This window comes from Oncorhynchus nerka, linkage group LG6 (assembly GCF_034236695.1).
Source record: "Oncorhynchus nerka isolate Pitt River linkage group LG6, Oner_Uvic_2.0, whole genome shotgun sequence".
Classification (NCBI taxonomy): Eukaryota; Metazoa; Chordata; class Actinopteri; order Salmoniformes; family Salmonidae; genus Oncorhynchus; species Oncorhynchus nerka.
This window is the reverse complement of record NC_088401.1, coordinates 65121643-65141850: the sequence shown is the minus strand read 5'-3', so window position 1 is coordinate 65141850 and position 20208 is coordinate 65121643. Positions and strand designations below refer to the sequence as shown.

Below are 20208 nucleotides of genomic sequence, written 5' to 3'. Positions count from 1 at the left end.
GCCATAGAACTGTCACAGCAAGCTGCCATATAACTCTAATAGCAGGCTGCCATAGAACTCTCACAGCAAGCTGCCATATAACTCTAATAGCAGGCTGCCATAGAACTCTCACAGCAAGCTGCCATATAACTCTAATAGCAGGCTGCCATAGAACTCGCACAGCAAGCTGCCATATAACTCTAATAGCAGGCTGCCATAGAACTCTAATAGCAGGCTGCCATATAACTCTAATAGCAGGCTGCCGTAGAACTCTCATAGCAGGCTGCAATAGAACTCTAATAGCAGGCTGCCATATAACTCTAATAGCAGGCTGCCGTATAACTCTAATAGCAGGCTGCCGTAGAACTCTTATAGCAGGCTGCCGTAGAACTCTTATAGCAGGCTGCAATAGAACTCTAATAGCAGGCTGCCATAGAACTCTACTAGCAGGCTGCCGTAGAACTCTACTAGCAGGCTGCCGTAGAACTCTCATAGCAGGCTGCAATAGAACTCTAATAGCAGGTTGCCATAAAACTCTCACAGCAAGCTGCCATAGAACTCTAATAGCAGGCTGCCATAGAAGGCTGCCATATAACTCTAATAGCAGGCTGCCATATAACTCTAATAGCAGGCTGCCATAGAACTCTAATAGCAGCTTTCAGACACTAAACTGAGCTAAACATCATTATGAAATCATTACACCGTGGCTCTGATTCAGGGAGCTACTTATTGACTGTAAAATACAATATAAGAAGGCTAGTCATTACTGTCCAGCAAACTAGGCTAGCTGTGGCTTTCTCCGATTCCAAAAGCCCCCATATGGAAAGATAAATCCTTCAGACTAGCTAGCTCCGGCAAAAACAAAATGGACAACTTCATTAGTGTTAGCACTAAATATATATAAGTTATGTTTAAGAGCTTTTTTCAAGCTACCAGGTGGACATGCGATGTAATCCTCTGAGCAAGGAGAAACCCTAGAGGAGGCCTGTGTTATTTCCACACAACAGGTATGTCTGGTTAGGCATGAACCAGGACATTCAGGCAAGAGTATCCAGCGACAACTCATCCATCCACATCTACACAAATACAAAACACAGAGACACACACACACGGCACAAACATCGGGCACACACACACACAAACCTGTTCCACAGAATTCAGACAAAGATGTGGAGGTAAGATAAACACACCTGGGCACTGAAGTGCACTTACACATACAAACCGTACATTTTGTGCTGTAAATTGACTGGGTCCTGGCAAAGACCCACCCTCTCCTCTCACGCACACTAAAAGAGTCACAACTCCAGGTCTCTCACACTTTCCGACTCTGTCCTCCCAACAGCCCACACTCCATATCCCAGCCCTCTCCTTGCCATCCCTTCATACTCCACTCCTTCTCTCCATCTCTCCATACCAAGTGAACATATGGAATTATTTCAAGATGATCATACCATGGATCATTTAGCTATTTGATTTTAAAATGTTGTACCCCTTTACATTTACAATTATTACTTCTATAGCCCATAGAAATGCACTGAATAACACATTCATAAATGTAAAAAAAAAAAAGACAGTCCAAAAATAAATCATAAGGAATAAGGTTTTGAAGTATCTGTCCGATATCTAGTAGACATAAGAAAGCTCAGGAAATATTTTTGTTTTTTTGGACACATATTTAACCCCTGATTTTTGTTGGCAGAAAACTACCTCCATATTTCCATTCATTTGTATGGGTCGCCTTCAGACGAGTTCCGTGACACTTGTGGTGAAAAAAGAGAGAGTGAGAGTCTATCCTATCCATAGAGTGGTCATAATAGAGCCGTTTTCATGAGAAGACCGATTTTCAGGGATATCTCATGCTCTGAAAAACACTGCTGTAGCTCGGCCACTTTCCACCGCGGACAAGAAGGCCGACATAGCCGGATGCGGTGGATTGAGATGCAGCCCCTGCTCTAGCTTAAACTGACAGATTTTGATGGGGATTTTTGTATTATGTTACTTAGAGTGACGTGCAGGAAACCTTAATGGTGAATCAGGCACATCCGATGTGATATTACAATATTTTCCCCCTCAGACATTATTGCAAGTTTTTTTTTTGCCATGTTGCGCGATGCACCTCAGCTCAGCAGCAACAACTATAACAATGGTGGTGAGGTGGCCAGTGGTGCCGTTTCCCCCTACTGCAAATTCCATCTTGAAGTTTTCTATATTGGTGGTAGTGGTACATCATGATAACACTACTGATATCGACTACTGCTAAACTCCAATGTAATGACAGGTACCTGGTTTATCTCATCCATCCCATTGCTAGCGAACTCAAACACCAACTCGTTGGGCTGCACCGATGTCGCCATAGTGATGGAGGTCCGAAGGTAGGACGCAGACGGACAGACGGGGAGGGTGATTTCCTACCCCTCTAGGGAGTGTCCAATCACAAGGAAACCACCAGATTGAACCAAAGGTTGAAAGGTCAGTGATACTGAGGGTCAAAACAAAATGGCTTCCCTTCTTGAGAATATCCAGTGGCCTCCTCACTCCTGTTTATTTTCTCTGTGGTCCCTGTTAAGGTGTGGTGCAAAGTGAGACTGAGAGACCCAGGAATCAGAGAAGAGCCGCACAGATGGATGGAGGCAGCCTCTTCCTGGGGCCTGCTGTGTCTGGAGCATCTACACCTGCCTGAGAGAGAGGAGAGAGAGGAACATGTCAGTAAACAGTCATTAGGAGCCAAGTGTGTGTGTGTGTGTGTGTGTGTGTGTGTGTGTGTGTGTGTGTGTGTGTGTGTGTGTGTGTGTGTGTGTGTAAGACCAGCTGTGACTGACTGGGGTTCAAAGTCGAACCTGGGTCTCCTGTACACCACAAGACTGTGTCCGCCTGATGAAATAAAGCCTATAGGCACTAAGCCTGTTAAACTAAGCCTCTGGGAGTTAACACAAGTCTTCAGGTCATAGGCAATGTTACTCATCACGCGAGCAAGATTCACTAAACCACCTATGACAAAACAAAGTATTTCAAATGTGTGAGAGGGTTTAACAACCCAACTCATAGAGTGAGGCTCGCAGCCCACGTATCGTCTGTGTGTTTATTTGTCTGAAACCAAAAAGTAAGAAAAATATCCCAGCCAGCACAGTACTGTTCGGGTCAGCACCAAAGTGTGAAAAGGATCTAGGAGACAGCCATGGGCCTGACTCTCTGCTTGCTCCCATGACAAGACTGCTGGTTCCAGTGGATAATTCAGATCCTTGGTTCCTTGTTGGCTCAGAGGGCCCCAACCGCCTGCCTGCTTGGCTCAGAGGGCCCCAACCGCCTGCCTGCTTGTCTCAAAGGGCCCCAACCGCCTGCCTGCTTAACAGGTCCTCTCACAGTCTTCCAAAGTACAATCAAGAGTAGCACTGAGCAGACTGAAGAATGCACCACGCTTTCCAATACATACATCACCCGGCTTCACATTGTCACTCTTGCACTCCCTTGAAACTGTGTGTGATTATAGCTGCCTGTCTCCTTGATGAGTACCTATATTAATGTTAAATGTGTGTGATTATATCTGCCTGTCTCCTATAGGTTATACCAGTGCGATGTTCAACATTATGTAAAGTGTCAGATCATAACTACCATCCAGCACCGTTGTGTCCTTGAGCAAGGCACTTAACCCCTAAATAATAACCCCTAAATAACAATCCCTACATAACAACCCCTACATAACAATCCCTACATAATAACCCCTAGAGAATAACCCCTAGAGAACAACCCCTACATAATAACCACTATATCATTCCAGCCAGGGGCGTTGCACTGCGTTAGACCCTGTGCTTTTCCCAAAATGTGTTGAGTGTGTTTCTGCTGTCTGGAAAACCAATTTCCTTCGCACAATGACAAACATATTACTGTTCAATTCTACAACCATTTCATGTACTTAGATCAGGTTACAGAATCTCATGACGGATAACAAACATGATTTCAGGAATCATGACAGAAGCCAATGTTTTTACATAAACTCAGAAGTGCTTCCCCTAGCTTGTCAGTGTTGCTCCACTTTAAAAAGCACATGGTTCCCTTTACTCCATCAAAGACCAGTAGCTGTGAATAGACTAGGCCCCCTAGTAAGGAAGGGGGGTAGCACACCCCTCAACCCCCCAAGGATGTGAGCTCACCCGTGGTCATGAGGGCCAGTATAAATGAGGGGGGCTGTGGAACCATGGGTTTGGTGGAACAGAATACAGCCTCTGGAAAAAGAACACAGTCTTCCTGATGATCTCTGTCCAAGCCCCCTTCAGGAGAGAGGGAGTGATGGGCGGATCATGGGATGGGGGGAGGGCGGGTCATAGTGAAAGCGTAGCCCACACCCCACAGGCTGGTCTCAAGGGCAATGGAGGGTGAAGGGAGGGGCCGGTGGTCTGCTTAAAGATTAGTGGGGGGGGGGGGGGGGGGCTGGCTGGCAACAGCAGAGAGTAGAGAGAGATTCATTGAATTGAAAGAGTCAGGATGGCAGCAGTACTTAGAAAGCCCCCCCCCTTTCTTTCTCTACCTTTGCAGGGTGGGGCCTGAAATGAAATGTCTGACCAAGTGCATTCCTGGTCCAATTGTGTCTCTGAGAGGGTGGTGAAAAGGAGGGAGGGGGGGGTGAGAGAGGGAAGATGTGTGGGGTTCAAATTAGGAGAGGAGAGGAATACTGTAGCATTTCTTAATATTATTCAGTTCCTTTGGCTTTGATGCCTCATGACTGAACGCTCTAAGAGACTCTGGGTTGAGGTCAGTGATAAAGTAGTCTACAGTACTACTGCCAAGAGATGAGCTATATGTGTACCTACCATAGGAGTCCCCTCGAAGCCTACCATTGACTATGTACATACCCAGTGTTCGTTTCCCAAATTTGTGATTAAAAGTAGCTTGTTTCTTCCCAGTCTGCTCATAACATAAAGCTCAGATAAGAGAAAGGGGGAGTGGAAAGGAATAATGGGACAAGGGGGTGAGGGGACACTTGCCCCCTCCTAGGGGAATGGACCTCCTGGTGTGGGTAAATGGGGGGGTGCTTCCATTCCAGGCACCACATTAACCCCTCTCAGTGGGCGCAGTGACAACTCTGACAGCTCGGTCTGCTAGGTGACTCTGCGCAAAAAGCAGTGAGACAGGATAGGGACCACACACGGAGCACACATAAACCTGGACTAGGCAGAATCTCCTCTCTCTGCTTCTCTGGGAACAATGTAAACATCTACAGGTCAGGTTCATATGGGAGCCCAGTGAAGAACGTAGGCATCTACAGGTCAGGTTCATATGGGAGCCCAATCCTGGCTGCATAGAGATAAAGTATATTTATTTTAGGCACATTTCATTCTATGCAGGATACAGTCTATGACATCATTGGTACTGCCCAACTCCAATGCTCCCTTCTAGACTTAAAGGGACAGTTCACTTCAAAGTCAAAATCAATCGCTTAAAATGTAAATCAAATCCAATTTTATTTGTGAAATGCTTACTTACAAGCCCTTAACCAACAATGCAGTTCAAGAAATAGAGTTAAGAAAATATTTATTAAATAAACTATAGTAAAAAAAAAATATTTTTTTTACATAACAATAACAATAACATTGACTCGGTATCGAGTCAATGTGTGGGGGTACAGGTTAGTCGAGGTAATTTCTAAAGGGACTATGCATAGATTATAAACAGCGAGTAGCAGCATTCTAAATACAGAGGGGGGGTTCAATGTAAATAGTCTGGGTTAGAGGTCGACCGATTATGATTTTTCAACACCGATACCGATTATTGGAAGACCAAAAAAGCTGATACCGATTAAATCGGCCGATTTTTATATACATACATTTGTAATAATGACAATTACAACAATACTGAATGAACACTTATTTTAACTTAATATAATACATAAATAAAAATCAATTTAGTCTCAGATAAATTAAACATGTTGGTTTAAATAACGCAAAAACACAGTGTTGGAGAAGTAGGTAAAAGTGCAATATGTGCCATAAAAAAGCTAACATTTAAAGTTCCTTGCTCAGAACATATGAAAGCTGGTGGCTCCTTTTAACATGAGTCTTCAATATTCCCAGGTAAGAAGTTTTAGGTTGTAGTTATTATAGGAATTTATAGGATTATGTCTCTCCATACCATTTGTATTTCATATATCTTTGACTATTGGATGTTGTTATAGGCACTATAGTATTGCCAGCCTAATCTCGGGAGTTGATAGGCTTGAAGTTATAAACAGCGCTGTGCTTCAAGCATTGCGAAAAGCTGCTGGCAAACGTAGGAAAGTGCTGTTTGAATGAATGTTTACGAGCCTACTGCTGCCTACCACCGCTCAGTCAGACTGCTCTTTCAAATCATAGATGTCACGTTCTGACCTTAGTTCTTTTGTTATGTCTTTGTTTAGTATGGTAGGGCGTGAGTTGGGTGGGTTGTCTATGTTCTTTTTTCTATGATTTGGGATTTCTGTGTTTGACCTGGTATGGTTCTCGGCAGGGTAGCCTAGTGGTTAGAGCGTTGGACTAGTAACCGAAAGGTTGCAAGTTCAAATCCCCGAGCTGACAAGGTACAAATCTGTCGTTCTGCCCCTGAACAGGCAGTTAACCCAACTTCCGGGTTGGAGCGAGCGGTCGCATCTGCACTCGGTCCGCAGGTAGTTTCATTATAGTACAACGGTTTGATTTGTCTAATCTTAGCAATTTCTTCTTAGCTAGCTACATAGCCGTCTTTGTATCATAGATAATTGCGTAATTATCGTATTTCGTCGTCCTAACGCAGTCTACACTGCCCTGCAGCTAGCCAGCTAGCTAACGTCCACCGTTAGCTAGTCCACCGTCTACCGATTAGCAACGGTTTGATTTGTCTAATCTTAGCAATTTCTTCTTAGCTAGCTACATAGCCATCTTTGTATCATAGATAATTGCGTAATTATCGTATTTCGTCGTCCTAACGCAGTCTACACTGCCCTGCAGCTAGCCAGCTAGCTAACGTCCACCGTTAGCTAGTCCACCGTCTACCGATTAGCAGCACAACTATTACACTCAACTGAACGACTTGATTAGTGTAGTGTTAGCTAGCTACATAGTTGTCTTTGCTGTCTTCGTATCCAAGATAATTGTGTAGTTTAGAGTGTGTAGTTTTAGAGTGATTATCTTAATTTACCGAGGTTAGCTAGCCAGCTATTTGTCGTCCTTAACGTAGGAGACACTGCTAGCTAGCCAACAGCTAGCCAACGTCTACCGAACAGAACTTCCACACTCAACAATCCGGTCGCATTTCGCTTCGCTCCACAGGTAGTATCACATTTTTCATTTCATTTCATTACAGTACAACGGCTTGATTTGTTTGATCGTAGCTAGCTACATAGCTAGCTACATAGCCGTCTTTGTATCAAAGATAATTGTGTAGTCTTGAGCGATTTCCTAGGTTAGCTAGCCAGCTATTGTCGTTCTTTTAACGCAACGTAACGTAATCAACACTGCTAGCTAGCCAGCTAGCCCCGAATAGCAGCACAGTAGCACAGTAGAAACTATTACACTCAACGGAACGACTTGATTAGTGTAGTGTCAACAACGCAGACACTGCCAGCTAGCCTACATAGTCAACAACGCAGCCTCTGCCAGCTAGCCTACTTCAGCAGTACTGTATCATTTTAATCATTTTAGTCAATAAGATTCTTGCTACGTAAGCTTAACTTTCTGAACACTCGAGACGTGTAGTCCACTTGTCATTCCAATCTCCTTTGCATTAGCGTTGCCTCTTGTGTAGCCTGTCAACTATGTGTCTGTCTATCCCTGTTCTCTCCTCTCTGCACAGACCATACAAACGCTCCACACCGCATGGCCGCGGCCACCCTAATCTGGTGGTCCCAGCGCGCACGACCCACGTGGAGTTCCAGGTCTCCGGTAGCCTCTGGAACTGCCGATCTGCGGCCAACAAGGCAGAGTTCATCTCAGCCTATGCCCCCTCCAGTCCCTCGACTTCTTGGCACTGACGGAAACATGGATCACCACAGACAACACTGCTACTCCTACTGCTCTCTCTTCGTCTGCCCACGTGTTCTCGCACACCCCGAGAGCTTCTGGTCAGCGGGGTGGTGGCACCGGGATCCTCATCTCTCCCAAGTGGTCATTCTCTCTTTCTCCCCTTACCCATCTGTCTATCGCCTCCTTTGAATTGCATGCTGTCACAGTTACCAGCCCTTTCAAGCTTAACATTCTTATCATTTATCGCCCTCCAGGTTCCCTCGGAGAGTTCATCAATGAGCTTGATGCCTTGATAAGCTCCTTTCCTGAGGACGGCTCACCTCTCACAGTTCTGGGCGACTTTAACCTCCCCACGTCTACCTTTGACTCATTCCTCTCTGCCTCCTTCTTTCCACTCCTCTCCTCTTTTGACCTCACCCTCTCACCTTCCCCCTACTCACAAGGCAGGAAATACGCTCGACCTCATCTTTACTAGATGCTGTTCTTCCACTAACCTCATTGCAACTCCCTCCAAGTCTCCGACCACTACCTTGTATCCTTTTCCCTCTCGCTCTCATCCAACACTTCCCACACTGCCCCTACTCGGATGGTATCGCGCCGTCCCAACCTTCGCTCTCTCTCCCCCGCTAATCTCTCCTCTTCCATCCTATCATCTCTTCCCTCTGCTCAAACCTTCTCCAACCTATCTCCTGATTCTGCCTCCTCAACCCTCCTCTCCTCCCTTTCTGCATCCTTTGACTCTCTATGTCCCCTATCCTCCAGGCCGGCTCGGTCCTCCCCTCCCGCTCCGTGGCTCGACGACTCATTGCGAGCTCACAGAACAGGGCTCCGGGCAGCCGAGCGGAAATGGAGGAAAACTCGCCTCCCTGCGGACCTGACATCCTTTCACTCCCTCCTCTCTACATTTTCCTCTTCTCTCTCTGCTGCTAAAGCCACTTTCTACCACTCTAAATTCCAAGCATCTGCCTCTAACCCTAGGAAGCTCTTTGCAACCTTCTCCTCCCTCCTGAATCCTCCTCCCCCTCCCCCCTCCTCCCTCTCTGCAGATGACTTCGTCAACCATTTTGAAAAGAAGGTCGACGACATCCGATCCTCGTTTGCTAAGTCAAACGACACCGCTGGTTCTGCTCACACTGCCCTACCCTGTGCTCTGACCTCTTTCTCCCCTCTCTCTCCAGATGAAATCTCGCGTCTTGTGACGGCCGGCCGCCCAACAACCTGCCCGCTTGACCCTATCCCCTCCTCTCTTCTCCAGACCATTTCCGGAGACCTTCTCCTTACCTCACCTCGCTCATCAACTCATCCCTGACCGCTGGCTACGTCCCTTCCGTCTTCAAGAGAGCGAGAGTTGCACCCCTTCTGAAAAACCTACACTCGATCCCTCCGATGTCAACAACTACAGACCAGTATCCCTTCTTTCTTTTCTCTCCAAAACTCTTGAACGTGCCGTCCTTGGCCAGCTCTCCCGCTATCTCTCTCAGAATGACCTTCTTGATCCAAATCAGTCAGGTTTCAAGACTAGTCATTCAACTGAGACTGCTCTTCTCTGTATCACGGAGGCGCTCCGCACTGCTAAAGCTAACTCTCTCTCCTCTGCTCTCATCCTTCTAGACCTATCGGCTGCCTTCGATACTGTGAACCATCAGATCCTCCTCTCCACCCTCTCCGAGTTGGGCATCTCCGGCGCGGCCCACGCTTGGATTGCGTCCTACCTGACAGGTCGCTCCTACCAGGTGGCGTGGCGAGAATCCGTCTCCACACCACGTGCTCTCACCACTGGTGTCCCCCAGGGCTCTGTTCTAGGCTCTCTCCTATTCTCGCTATACACCAAGTCACTTGGCTCTGTCATAACCTCACATGGTCTCTCCTATCATTGCTATGCAGACGACACACAATTAATCTTCTCCTTTCCCCCTTCTGATGACCAGGTGGCGAATCGCATCTCTGCATGTCTGGCAGACATATCAGTGTGGATGACGGATCACCACCTCAAGCTGAACCTCGGCAAGACGGAGCTGCTCTTCCTCCCGGGAAGGACTGCCCGTTCCATGATCTCGCCATCACGGTTGACAACTCCATTGTGTCCTCCTCCCAGAGCGCTAAGAACCTTGGCGTGATCCTGGACAACACCCTGTCGTTCTCAACTAACATCAAGGCGGTGGCCCGTTCCTGTAGGTTCATGCTCTACAACATCCGCAGAGTACGACCCTGCCTCACACAGGAAGCGGCGCAGGTCCTAATCCAGGCACTTGTCATCTCCCGTCTGGATTACTGCAACTCGCTGTTGGCTGGGCTCCCTGCCTGTGCCATTAAACCCCTACAACTCATCCAGAACGCCGCAGCCCGTCTGGTGTTCAACCTTCCCAAGTTCTCTCACGTCACCCCGCTCCTCCGCTCTCTCCACTGGCTTCCAGTTGAAGCTCGCATCCGCTACAAGACCATGGTGCTTGCCTACGGAGCTGTGAGGGGAACGGCACCTCAGTACCTCCAGGCTCTGATCAGGCCCTACACCCAAACAAGGGCACTGTGTTCATCCACCTCTGGCCTGCTCGCCTCCCTACCACTGAGGAAGTACAGTTCCCGCTCAGCCCAGTCAAAACTGTTCGCTGCTCTGGCCCCCCAATGGTGGAACAAACTCCCTCACGACGCCAGGACAGCGGAGTCAATCACCACCTTCCGGAGACACCTGAAACCCCACCTCTTTAAGGAATACCTAGGATAGGATAAAGTAATCCCTCTCACCCCTCCCCCCTTAAAAGATTTAGATGCACTACTGTTCCACTGGATGTCATAAGGTGAATGCACCAATTTGTAAGTCGCTCTGGATAAGAGCGTCTGCTAAATGACTTAAATGTTCCTAGGCCGTCATTGAAAATAAGAATTTGTTCTTAACTGACTTGCCTAGTAAAATAAAGGTAAAATTAAAATTTAAAAAATTAGAGGTAGCTATCAATCGTTGTCCCTGATTGAGAACCATACTTAGGTAGCCGGGTTTCACTTTTGAGTTGTATGTGATTGTTTTCTGTTTGTGTCTGTTGCACCTGACGGAGCTGTTTCATTTGTTCTCTTTTGTTACTTTGTATTTAGTGTTCAGTTCAGTTTATTAAAAGGATGAACACTTACCAGTGGGTTAGAGAGTTGGACTAGTAACCAAAAGGTTGCAAGTTCAAATCCCCGAGCTGACAAGGTACAAATCTGTCGTTCTGCCCCTGATCAGGCAGTTAACCCACTGTTCCTAGGCCGTAATTGAAAATAAGAATTTGTTCTTAACTGACTTGCCTAGTAAAATAAAGGTAAAAAAGAAAATACATAAAAATAAAACACTGAATGCAAGAGAAGTGACACAATTTCCCTAGTTAATATTGCCTGCTAACATGAATTTCTCTTAACTAAATATGCAGGTTTAAAAAAATAGACTTGTGAATTGATTTTAAGAAAGGCATTGATTTTATGGTTAGGTACATTGGTGCAACTATTGTGCTTTTTTCACGAATGCGTTCTTGTTAAATCATTACACGTTTGGCGAAGTAGGCTGTGATTCGATGATAAATTAGCAGGCACCGCATCGATTATATGCTAGTTAAAGCTAGTTAAACTAGCAATATCATCAACCATGTGTAGTTAACTAGTGATTATGTGAAGATTGATTTTTTTTTTTATAAGATACATTTAATGCTAGCTAGCAACTTATCTTGGCTCCTTGCTGCACTCGAGTAACAGGTGGTCAGCCTGCCACGCAGTCTCCTCGTGGATTGCAATGTAATCGGGGTCCAAAAATGCTGATTACCGATTGTTATGAAAAATTTTAATCATCCATAATTAATCGGTTGACCTCTAGTCTGGGTGGCAATCTGATGAATTGTTAGGCAGTCTTATGGCTTGGGGGTAGAAGCTGTTAAGGAGACCTAGACTTGGCGCTCCGGTACCGCTGCCGTGCGGTAGCAGAGAGAACAGTCTATGACATGGGTGACTGGAGTGTATGAAATGTATGAGTGTTTTGTGAATACGGGCCTTGAGAAATTTAGATTTTTAAATTAACTGTCCCTTTTAGAGAGGCCAGAATATGATATGACCCCTACAATCCTGTCCCACTTCTCTGTTCAATTTCCCTTTTCTCCTATTCAGCATGCCATCCACCATGACTGTCTGTTAGAATTTGAAAGTGCCATGAATCAACCAAACTATTATGTTATCTTAGTCCGAGAGTTTAGAGATAAGCTTGTGACTGAATGAATCATTCGCACCGTCCAATCACAAGTGGGTTATCTGATGCTAGCCAAAAGCCTGTTATCAGATCAATAGAAATATCAAGGTGGAAGGGCCTGGCTTTTCTATATGATGGGTTAAATGTGAACAATGTCTGTGTGTGAGAGTGTGTGTGCGCACATGTGTGTACTCTATATCCCTCCTGTTACTGAATCATTGATTTGGGTGGCCCAGTGCTGAGGGCAGACAGAGATACTACAGTCAGTCATTGGAGAGACCTGCCCAGAGCACATGACAACAGCTGCCTTGTCTGCACAGGCAGAGGGAGGCTGAGATCACTCTCAGCCAGAGGAGAGGAGAAACAAGCAAAGCAAAACAGAAGGGAGGAATGCTCTCTTGCTCTGTTAAAGCGTTCCTCAATTTCACAAGCCTCCACAGAGCAAATAAAGCAGTGTGACTTTAGGCTGGGTGGGGCCACTCTAGACCAGCCTCAGACTGCAGGAGTTAGTAGAAGTAATTACCACTCCACTGTGGCTCACGTCACGTGACTGACGGTTGACTTGCTCCACACACTCCCTCCCTCAAACATGGCTATCTGTTGTAGCGTGTCCTCAGCTCTATGTGCTGTAGGAGGAGGAGGAGCTAGCTGAGAACAGACAGCAGAAGACTGCTCTCCCTCTCCCAAAGTAACTAGCAGTCGCAATAACAACCAATTAGAGGCCTGGGGTCTGTTCAAAAGGGAGCGATGTTACAGAGCGTTGTATTGTGTAGAACAGATATGACTGTCTGTTATGTGGAATAGAGATTACCAACTGGGCAAAAAACTGTGGATATGACTGTCTGTTATGTGGAATAGAGATTACCCACTGGGCAAAAACTGGTTGGAATCAATGTTGTTTTCATGTCATTTCGACCCCAAAAAATCTGATGATGTTGAATCAACTTGGAAAACTGACTGGATTTGCAAAAAGTAATCAAACGTAAATTTGTACCTAAATGATTTTGTTTTGAATTCACGTTAGCTGACAACTCAAACAAATGTATATAAAATGTTGAACTGCAGTCTGTGCTCAGTGGGTAGCATAGGCTCAACTTGTTAGGCCTACCTTTCTATCTGCAATATTCTGAACGTTTCACGAAATGTAATACACCCGTGTAACAAACGCACAGCTCCCAGCAGGCCATGCTTCCCTCCTCTTCGCTCTCTACAGCTGAGCTCATTGTTGACCATGAAAGGAGGTAATTTAAGTCAATTGAATGACTAGGCAATGAGTCAGCCTGCATGTGGCAACCACGCAAACATTGTGGGAAACAAGAAAACCGACCAAGAACAAACTATTCTTATCGACCCCAGTTACTTGCTCGAATTACAAAATGTGAGATGTTCAATGTTCAAAAGAGGTGACGTTGTTATAGGGTTGTTGGAGAATGCTCCGATGGTTCTGGTATAACTATGTGATGGGCGGTAGTATTATGGGTGGTGCTGCTTGCTCTAACACTCACTAGCCCTGTATCAAGAGTGTAAGATCATGGCCTCAATGCTGTCAGCTCAAGAGTCTCAGAATAGCTCCTGATCTAATGAGCGCTTTTGGGGTGGAAAGGGGAGAAAGATAGAGGGAAAACAGGGAGAGTGTGGAGTTCTTTCCTGCTTGGTGATAGCGGGGAAACTGACTATCACTGGCATTTCAGGGTGGATGGAGAGGATAGACAAGAGAGTGGGCATAAATCATTCTACTTCCGGCGCCGACAGAGATGGCCGCCTCGCTTCGTGTTCCTAGGAAATTATGCAGTAATTTGTTTTTTTACGTGTTATTTCTTACATTGGTACCCCAGGTAATCTTAGGTTTCATTACATACAGTCGGGAGGAACTACTGAATATAAGAGCAACGTCAACTCATCATCATTACGACCAGGAATATCACTCTCCCGAAGCGGATCCTGTGTTTTGCATTCCACCCAGGACAATGGATCGGATCCCAGCCGGCGACCCAAAACAACGAGGCCGTAAAAGGGGCAAACGAAGCTGTCTTTTGGTCAGGCTCCGGAGACGGGCACATCGCGCACGACTCCCTAGCATACTACTCGCCAATGTCCAGTCTCTTGACAACAAGGTTGATAAAATCCGAGCAAGGGTAGCATTCCAGAGAGACATCAGAGACTGTAACGTTCTTTGCTTCACGGAAACATGACTCACTCGAGAGACGCTAACGGAATCGGTGCAGCCAGCTGGTTTCTTCACGCATCGCGCAGACAGAAGCAAGAAGAGGGGCGGGGGGGTTTGCCTTATGATTAACGAGACGTGGTGTGATCATAACAACATACAGGAACTCAAGTCCTTCTGTTCACCTGACTTAGAATTCCTCACAATCAAATGTCGACCGCATTATCTACCAAGGGAATTCTCTTTGATTATAATCACAGCCTTATATATTCCCCCCCAAGTAGACACATCAATGGCCCTGAACAAACTTTATTTGACTCTATGTAAACTGGAAACCACATATCCTGAGGCTGCATTCATTGTAGCTGGGGTTTTAACAAGGCTGATCTGAAAACAAGACTCCCTAAATTCTATCAGCATATCGATTGTGCTACCAGGGCTGGTAAAACCCTGGATCATTGTTATTCTAAGTTCCGTGATGCATATAAGGCCCTCCCCCGCCCTCCTTTCGGAAAAGCTGACCACGACTCCATTTTGTTGCTTCCAGCCTACAGACAGAGACTAAAACAAGAAGCTCCCGCGCTCAGGTCTGTTCAACGCAGGTCCGACCAATCTGATTCCACGCTTCAAGACTGCTTCGATCACATGGATTGGGATATGTTCCGCATTGCGTCCAACAACATTGACGAATACGCTGATTCGGTGAGCGAGTTCATAAGAAAGTGCATCGGCGATGTTATACCCACAGTAACGATTAAAACATTCCCAAACCAGAAACCGTGGATTGATGGCAGCATTCGCGCGAAACTGAAAGCGTAATTTTTGTTTTTAAACGACTACCGCCCCCGTAGCACTCACTTCCGTCCTCATGAAGTGCTTTGAGAGACTAGTCAAGGACCATATCACCTCCACCCTACCTGACACCCTAAACACACTCCAATTTGCTTACCGCCCCAATAGGTCCACAGACGACGCAATCTCAACCACACTGCACACTGCCCTAACCCATCTGGACAAGAGGAATACCTATGTGAGAATGTTGTTCATCGACTACAGCTCAGCATTTAACACCATAGTACCCTCCAAACTCGTCATCAAGCTCGAGACCCTGGGTCTCGACCCCGCCCTGTGCAACTGGGTACTGGATTTCCTGACGGGCCGCTCCCAGGTGGTGAGGGTAGGTAGCAACATCTCCACCCCGCTGATCTTCAACACTGTGACCCCACAAGGGTGCGTTCTGAGCCCTCTCCTGTACTCCCTGTTCACCCAAGACTGCGTGGCCATGCACGCCTCCATCTCAATCATCAAGTTTGCAGACGACACTACAGTGGTAGGCTTGATTACCAACAACGATGAGACGGCCTACAGGGAGGAGGTGAGGGCCCTCGAAGTGTGGTGTCAGGAAAATAACCTCACACTCAACGTCAACAAAACAAAGGAGATGATTGTGGACTTCAGGAAACAGCAGAGGGAGCACCCCCCTATCCACATCAACGGGACAGTAGTGGAGAGGGTAGTAAGTTTTAAGTTCCTCGGCATACACATCACGGACAAACTGAATTGGTCCACCCACACAGACAGCGTTGTGAAGAAGGTGCAGCAGCGCCTCTTCAACCTCAGGAGGCTGAAGAAATTTGGCTTGTCAACAAAAGCACTCACAAACTTCTACAGATGCGCAATCGAGAGCATCCTGTCGGGCTGTATCACCGCCTGGTACAGCAACTGCTCCGCCCACAACCGTAAGGCTCTCCAGAGGGTAGTGAGGTCTGCACAACGCATCACCGAGGGCAAATTACCTGCCCTCCAGGAAACCTACACCACCCGATGTCACAGGAAGGCCATAAAGATCATCAAGGACAACAACCACCCGAGCCACTACCTGTTCACCCCGCTATCATCCAGAAGGCGAGGTCAGTACAGGTGCACCAAAGCAGGGACCGAGAGACTGAAAAACAGCTTCTATCTCAAGGCCATCAGACTGTTAAACAGCCACCACTAACATTGAGTGGCTGCTGCCAACATACTGACTCAACTCCAGCCACTTTAATAACGGAAATGGATGGAAATTGATGGAAAAAATGAATCACTAGCCACTTTAAACAATGCCACTTAATATAATGTTTACATACCCTACATTACTCATCTCATATGTATATACTGTACTCGATACCATCTACTGCATATTGCCTATGCCGTTCTGTACCATCACTCATTCATATATCTTTATGTACATATTCTTTATCCCTTTACACTTGTGTGTATAAGGTAGTAGTTGTGGAATTGTTAGGTTAGATTACTCGTTGGTTATTACTGCATTGTCGGAGCTAGAAGCACAAGCATTTCGCTACACTCGCATTAACATCTGCTAACCATGTGTATGTGACAAATACAATACATTTGATCACACTTCTCTCTTCACTAAACACCGCAAAGTTTAGGAAAACTGACCCACTGCAGTCAATTACAACAGCTCATCATATCCCAGTGACGGAATATAGCCCTCTACTTGAGTAGTTCAGTCTCAGTCAGAGAGACAAACAGAAAAGCTTAGCCTAAAATACATCTCTAGAGCATGGTCTCGTTCCCAGAAACTGCTAGCTATTAGCCTGGCAAAAGTGACGCTACATTGAAGGTAAAAACAAGACGTTGAACTGCAGTCTGTGCTCAGTGGGTAGCGCAGGCTCAATTTGGTAGGCATACCTTTCTGTCTAGAAAGGAGCTGATCATGGACTATAGGAAAAGGCGGGCCAAACGGGCCCCCATTAACGTCGATGGGGCTGAAATGGAGCGGGTGGAGAATTTCAAGTTCCTTGGTGTTCACATCACCAACAAACTGTCATGGTCCAAACACACCAAGACAATTGTGAAGAGGGCACGACAACACCTTTTCCCCCTTGGGAGACTGAAAAGATTTTGCATGTGTCCCCAGATCCTCAAACAGTTCTACATCTGCACCATTGAGAGCACCCTGACCGGTTGCATCACCGCCTGGTATGGCAACTGCTCAGCATCTGACCGTAAGGCGCTACAGAGGGTAGTGCATATGGCCCAGTACATCACTGGGGCCAATCTTCCTGACATTCAGGACCTATATATTAAGCGGTGTCAGAGGAAGACCCCCAAAATGTTTTTGTCAAAGACTCCAGTCACCCAAGTCATAGACTGTTCTCTCTGCTACCTCACAGCAAGCGGTACCGTGGGCGCCAAGTTTAGGACCAAAAGGCTCCTTAACAGCTTCTACCCACAAGCCATAAGACAATGAATCAAATGGCCACCTGGACAATTTACATTGACACTAGTTTATTTAGTAAATATTTTCTTAACTCTATTTCTTTAACTGCATTGTTGGTTAAGGGCTTGCAAGAAAGCATTTCACGGTAAGGAATACCTACACCTGTTGTATTAGGCGCATGTGACAAATACAATTTGATTTGAAACCGAAGCAGCTACATTTTCATACACTACCAATCAAAAGTAAAAACACCTACTCATTCAAGGGTTTTTCTTTTTTTACTATTATCTAAATTGCAGAATAATAGTGAAGAATTGGGTGGCAGGGTAGCCTAGTGGTTAGAGTGTTGGACTAGTAACCGGAAGGTTGCAAGTTCAAACCCCTGAGCTGACAGTTCTGCCCCTGAACAGGCAGTTAACCCACTGTTCCTAGGCCGTCATTGAAAATAAGAATTTGTTCTTAACTGACTTGCCTGGTTAAATAAAAAATAAAAAAATTAAAATCATAACTATAAAATAAACTATAAAATAACACATATGGAATAATGTTGAAACCAAAAAAGTGTGAAACAAATCTAAATATATTTGAGATTTGAGATTTTTCAAATAGCCACCCTTTGCCTTGATGACAGCTTTTCTGCAAAGAAACCACTACTAAAAGGTCACCAATAATAAGAAGAGACTTGCACGAGCAATGGACACTCTTGGCATTCTCTCAACCAGCTTCATGTTCTTAAAAGTTCATTTGCGGAATTTCTTTCCTTCTTAATGCGTTTGACCTTTTTAATGCATTGTGTTGTGGCAAGGTAGGGTAAAACAGGTAACCTAGTGGTTAGAGCTTTGGACTGGTAACCGAAAGGTTGAATCCCTGAGCTGACAAGGTAAACATCTGTCATTCTGCCCCTGAACAAGGCAGTTAACCCACTGTTCCTAGGCCGTAATTGAAAATAATAAAGATACATATTGTTTTTAAAAGACCAAGTCCACACTATGGCAAGAACAGCTCAGATAAGCAAAGAGAAATGACAGTCCATCATTACTTTAAGACAAAATTACAAGAACTTTGAACATTTCTTCAAGTGCAGTTGCAAAAACCATCAAGCGCTATGATAAAATTGGCTCTCATGAGGACCGCCACAGGAAGGCCCAGAGTTACCTCTGCTGCAGAGGATAAGTTCATTAGTTACCAGCCTCGGAAATTTCAGCCCAAATAAATGCTTCACAGAGTTCAAGTAACAGACACATCTCAACATAAACTGTTCAAAGGAGAACAGTTACCATGAACAGTTACCATGAAGGAGCCTTCATGGTAAAATTACTGCAAAGAAACCACTCCTAAAAGACACCAATAAGAAGAAGAGACTTGCTTGTGCCAAGAAACACGAGCAAAGGACATTAGACCGGTGGAAATCTGTCCTTTGGTCTGGAGTCCAAATTGGAGATTTTTGGTTCCAACCGACGTGTCTTTGTGAGACGCGGTGAGGCTGAACGGATGATCTCTGCATGTGTATTTCCCACCGTGAAGCATGGAGGAGGTGGTGTTATGGTGTGGGGATGCTTTGCTGGTGACACTGTCTGTAATTTATTTTAGAATTCAAGGCACACTTAATCAGCATGGCTACCACAGCATTCTGCAGCGATACGTCATCCCATCTGGTTTGCGTTTAGTGGGACTCTCATTTGTTTTTCAACAGGACAATGACTCAACACACCTCCTGGCTGTGTAAGGGCTATTTTACCAAGAAGGAGAGTGATGGAGTGCTGCATCAGATGACCTGGCCTCCACAATTTTTTTATTTCACCTTTATTTAACCAGGTAGGCTAGATGAGAATAAGTTCTCGTTTACAACTGCAACTTGGTCAAGATAAAGCAAAGCAGTGCGACACAAACAACAACACAGAGTTACACATGGAATAAACAAACATACAGTCAATAATACAATAGAGAAAACACTGGGGTGATAGATGTGTAGAAGATGAGTGTGCAAGTAGTGATACTGGGGTGCAAAGGAGCAAAACAAATCAAATAAATAACAATATGGTGATGAGATAGTTGGATGGGCTGTTTACAGATTGGCTATGTACAGGTGCAGTGATCTGTGAGCTGCTCTGACAACTGGTGCTTATAGCTAGTGAGGGAGATATGAGTCTACATCTTCAGTGATTTTTGCAGTTCGTACCAGTCATTGGCAGCAGAGAACTGGAAGGAAAGGCGGCCGAAGGAGGAATTGGCTTTGGGGGTGACCAGTGAGATATACCTGCTGGAGCGCGTGCTGCTGCTATGGTGACCAGTGAGCTGAGATAAGGCTGGGCTTTACCTAGCAACGACTTATAGATGACCTGGAGCCAGTGGGTTTGGCAACGAATATGAAGCGAGGGCCAGCCAACGAGAGCACACAGCTCGCAGTGGTGGGTAGTATATGGGGCTTTGGTGACAAAGCGGATGGCACTGAGATAGACTGCATCCAATTTGCTGAGTAGGGTATTGGAGGATATTTTGTAAATGACATCACCGAAGTCAAGAATCGGTAGGATAGTCAGTTTTACTAGGGTATGTTTGGCAGCATGAGTGAAGGATGCCTTGTTGTGAAATAGGAAACCGATTCTTGATTTAATTTGGGATTGGAGATGCTTAATGTGAGTCTGGAAGGAGAGTTTACAGT

The 20208-nt window shown here is 45.7% G+C and overlaps 1 protein-coding gene across 6 annotated transcripts in view; it reads right to left on the bottom strand.

Annotated features, from left to right (window-relative positions):
• The window catches only part of elf1 (E74-like ETS transcription factor 1), an 84170-nt gene that overhangs the window by 21410 nt on the left and 42552 nt on the right, over window positions 1-20208 (bottom strand). For 4 of the 6 annotated variants that reach the window (XM_029662399.2, XM_029662397.2, XM_029662400.2 and 1 more), the window contains exon 2: window positions 2262-2655. In XM_029662399.2, coding sequence (XP_029518259.1) covers window positions 2262-2333 — 72 coding nt within the window. In that variant the 5' untranslated portion in view covers window positions 2334-2655. The remainder of the gene's footprint in view (window positions 1-2261; window positions 2656-20208) is intronic. The other 2 variants (XM_065019808.1, XM_065019809.1) reach the window with 1 other exon arrangement.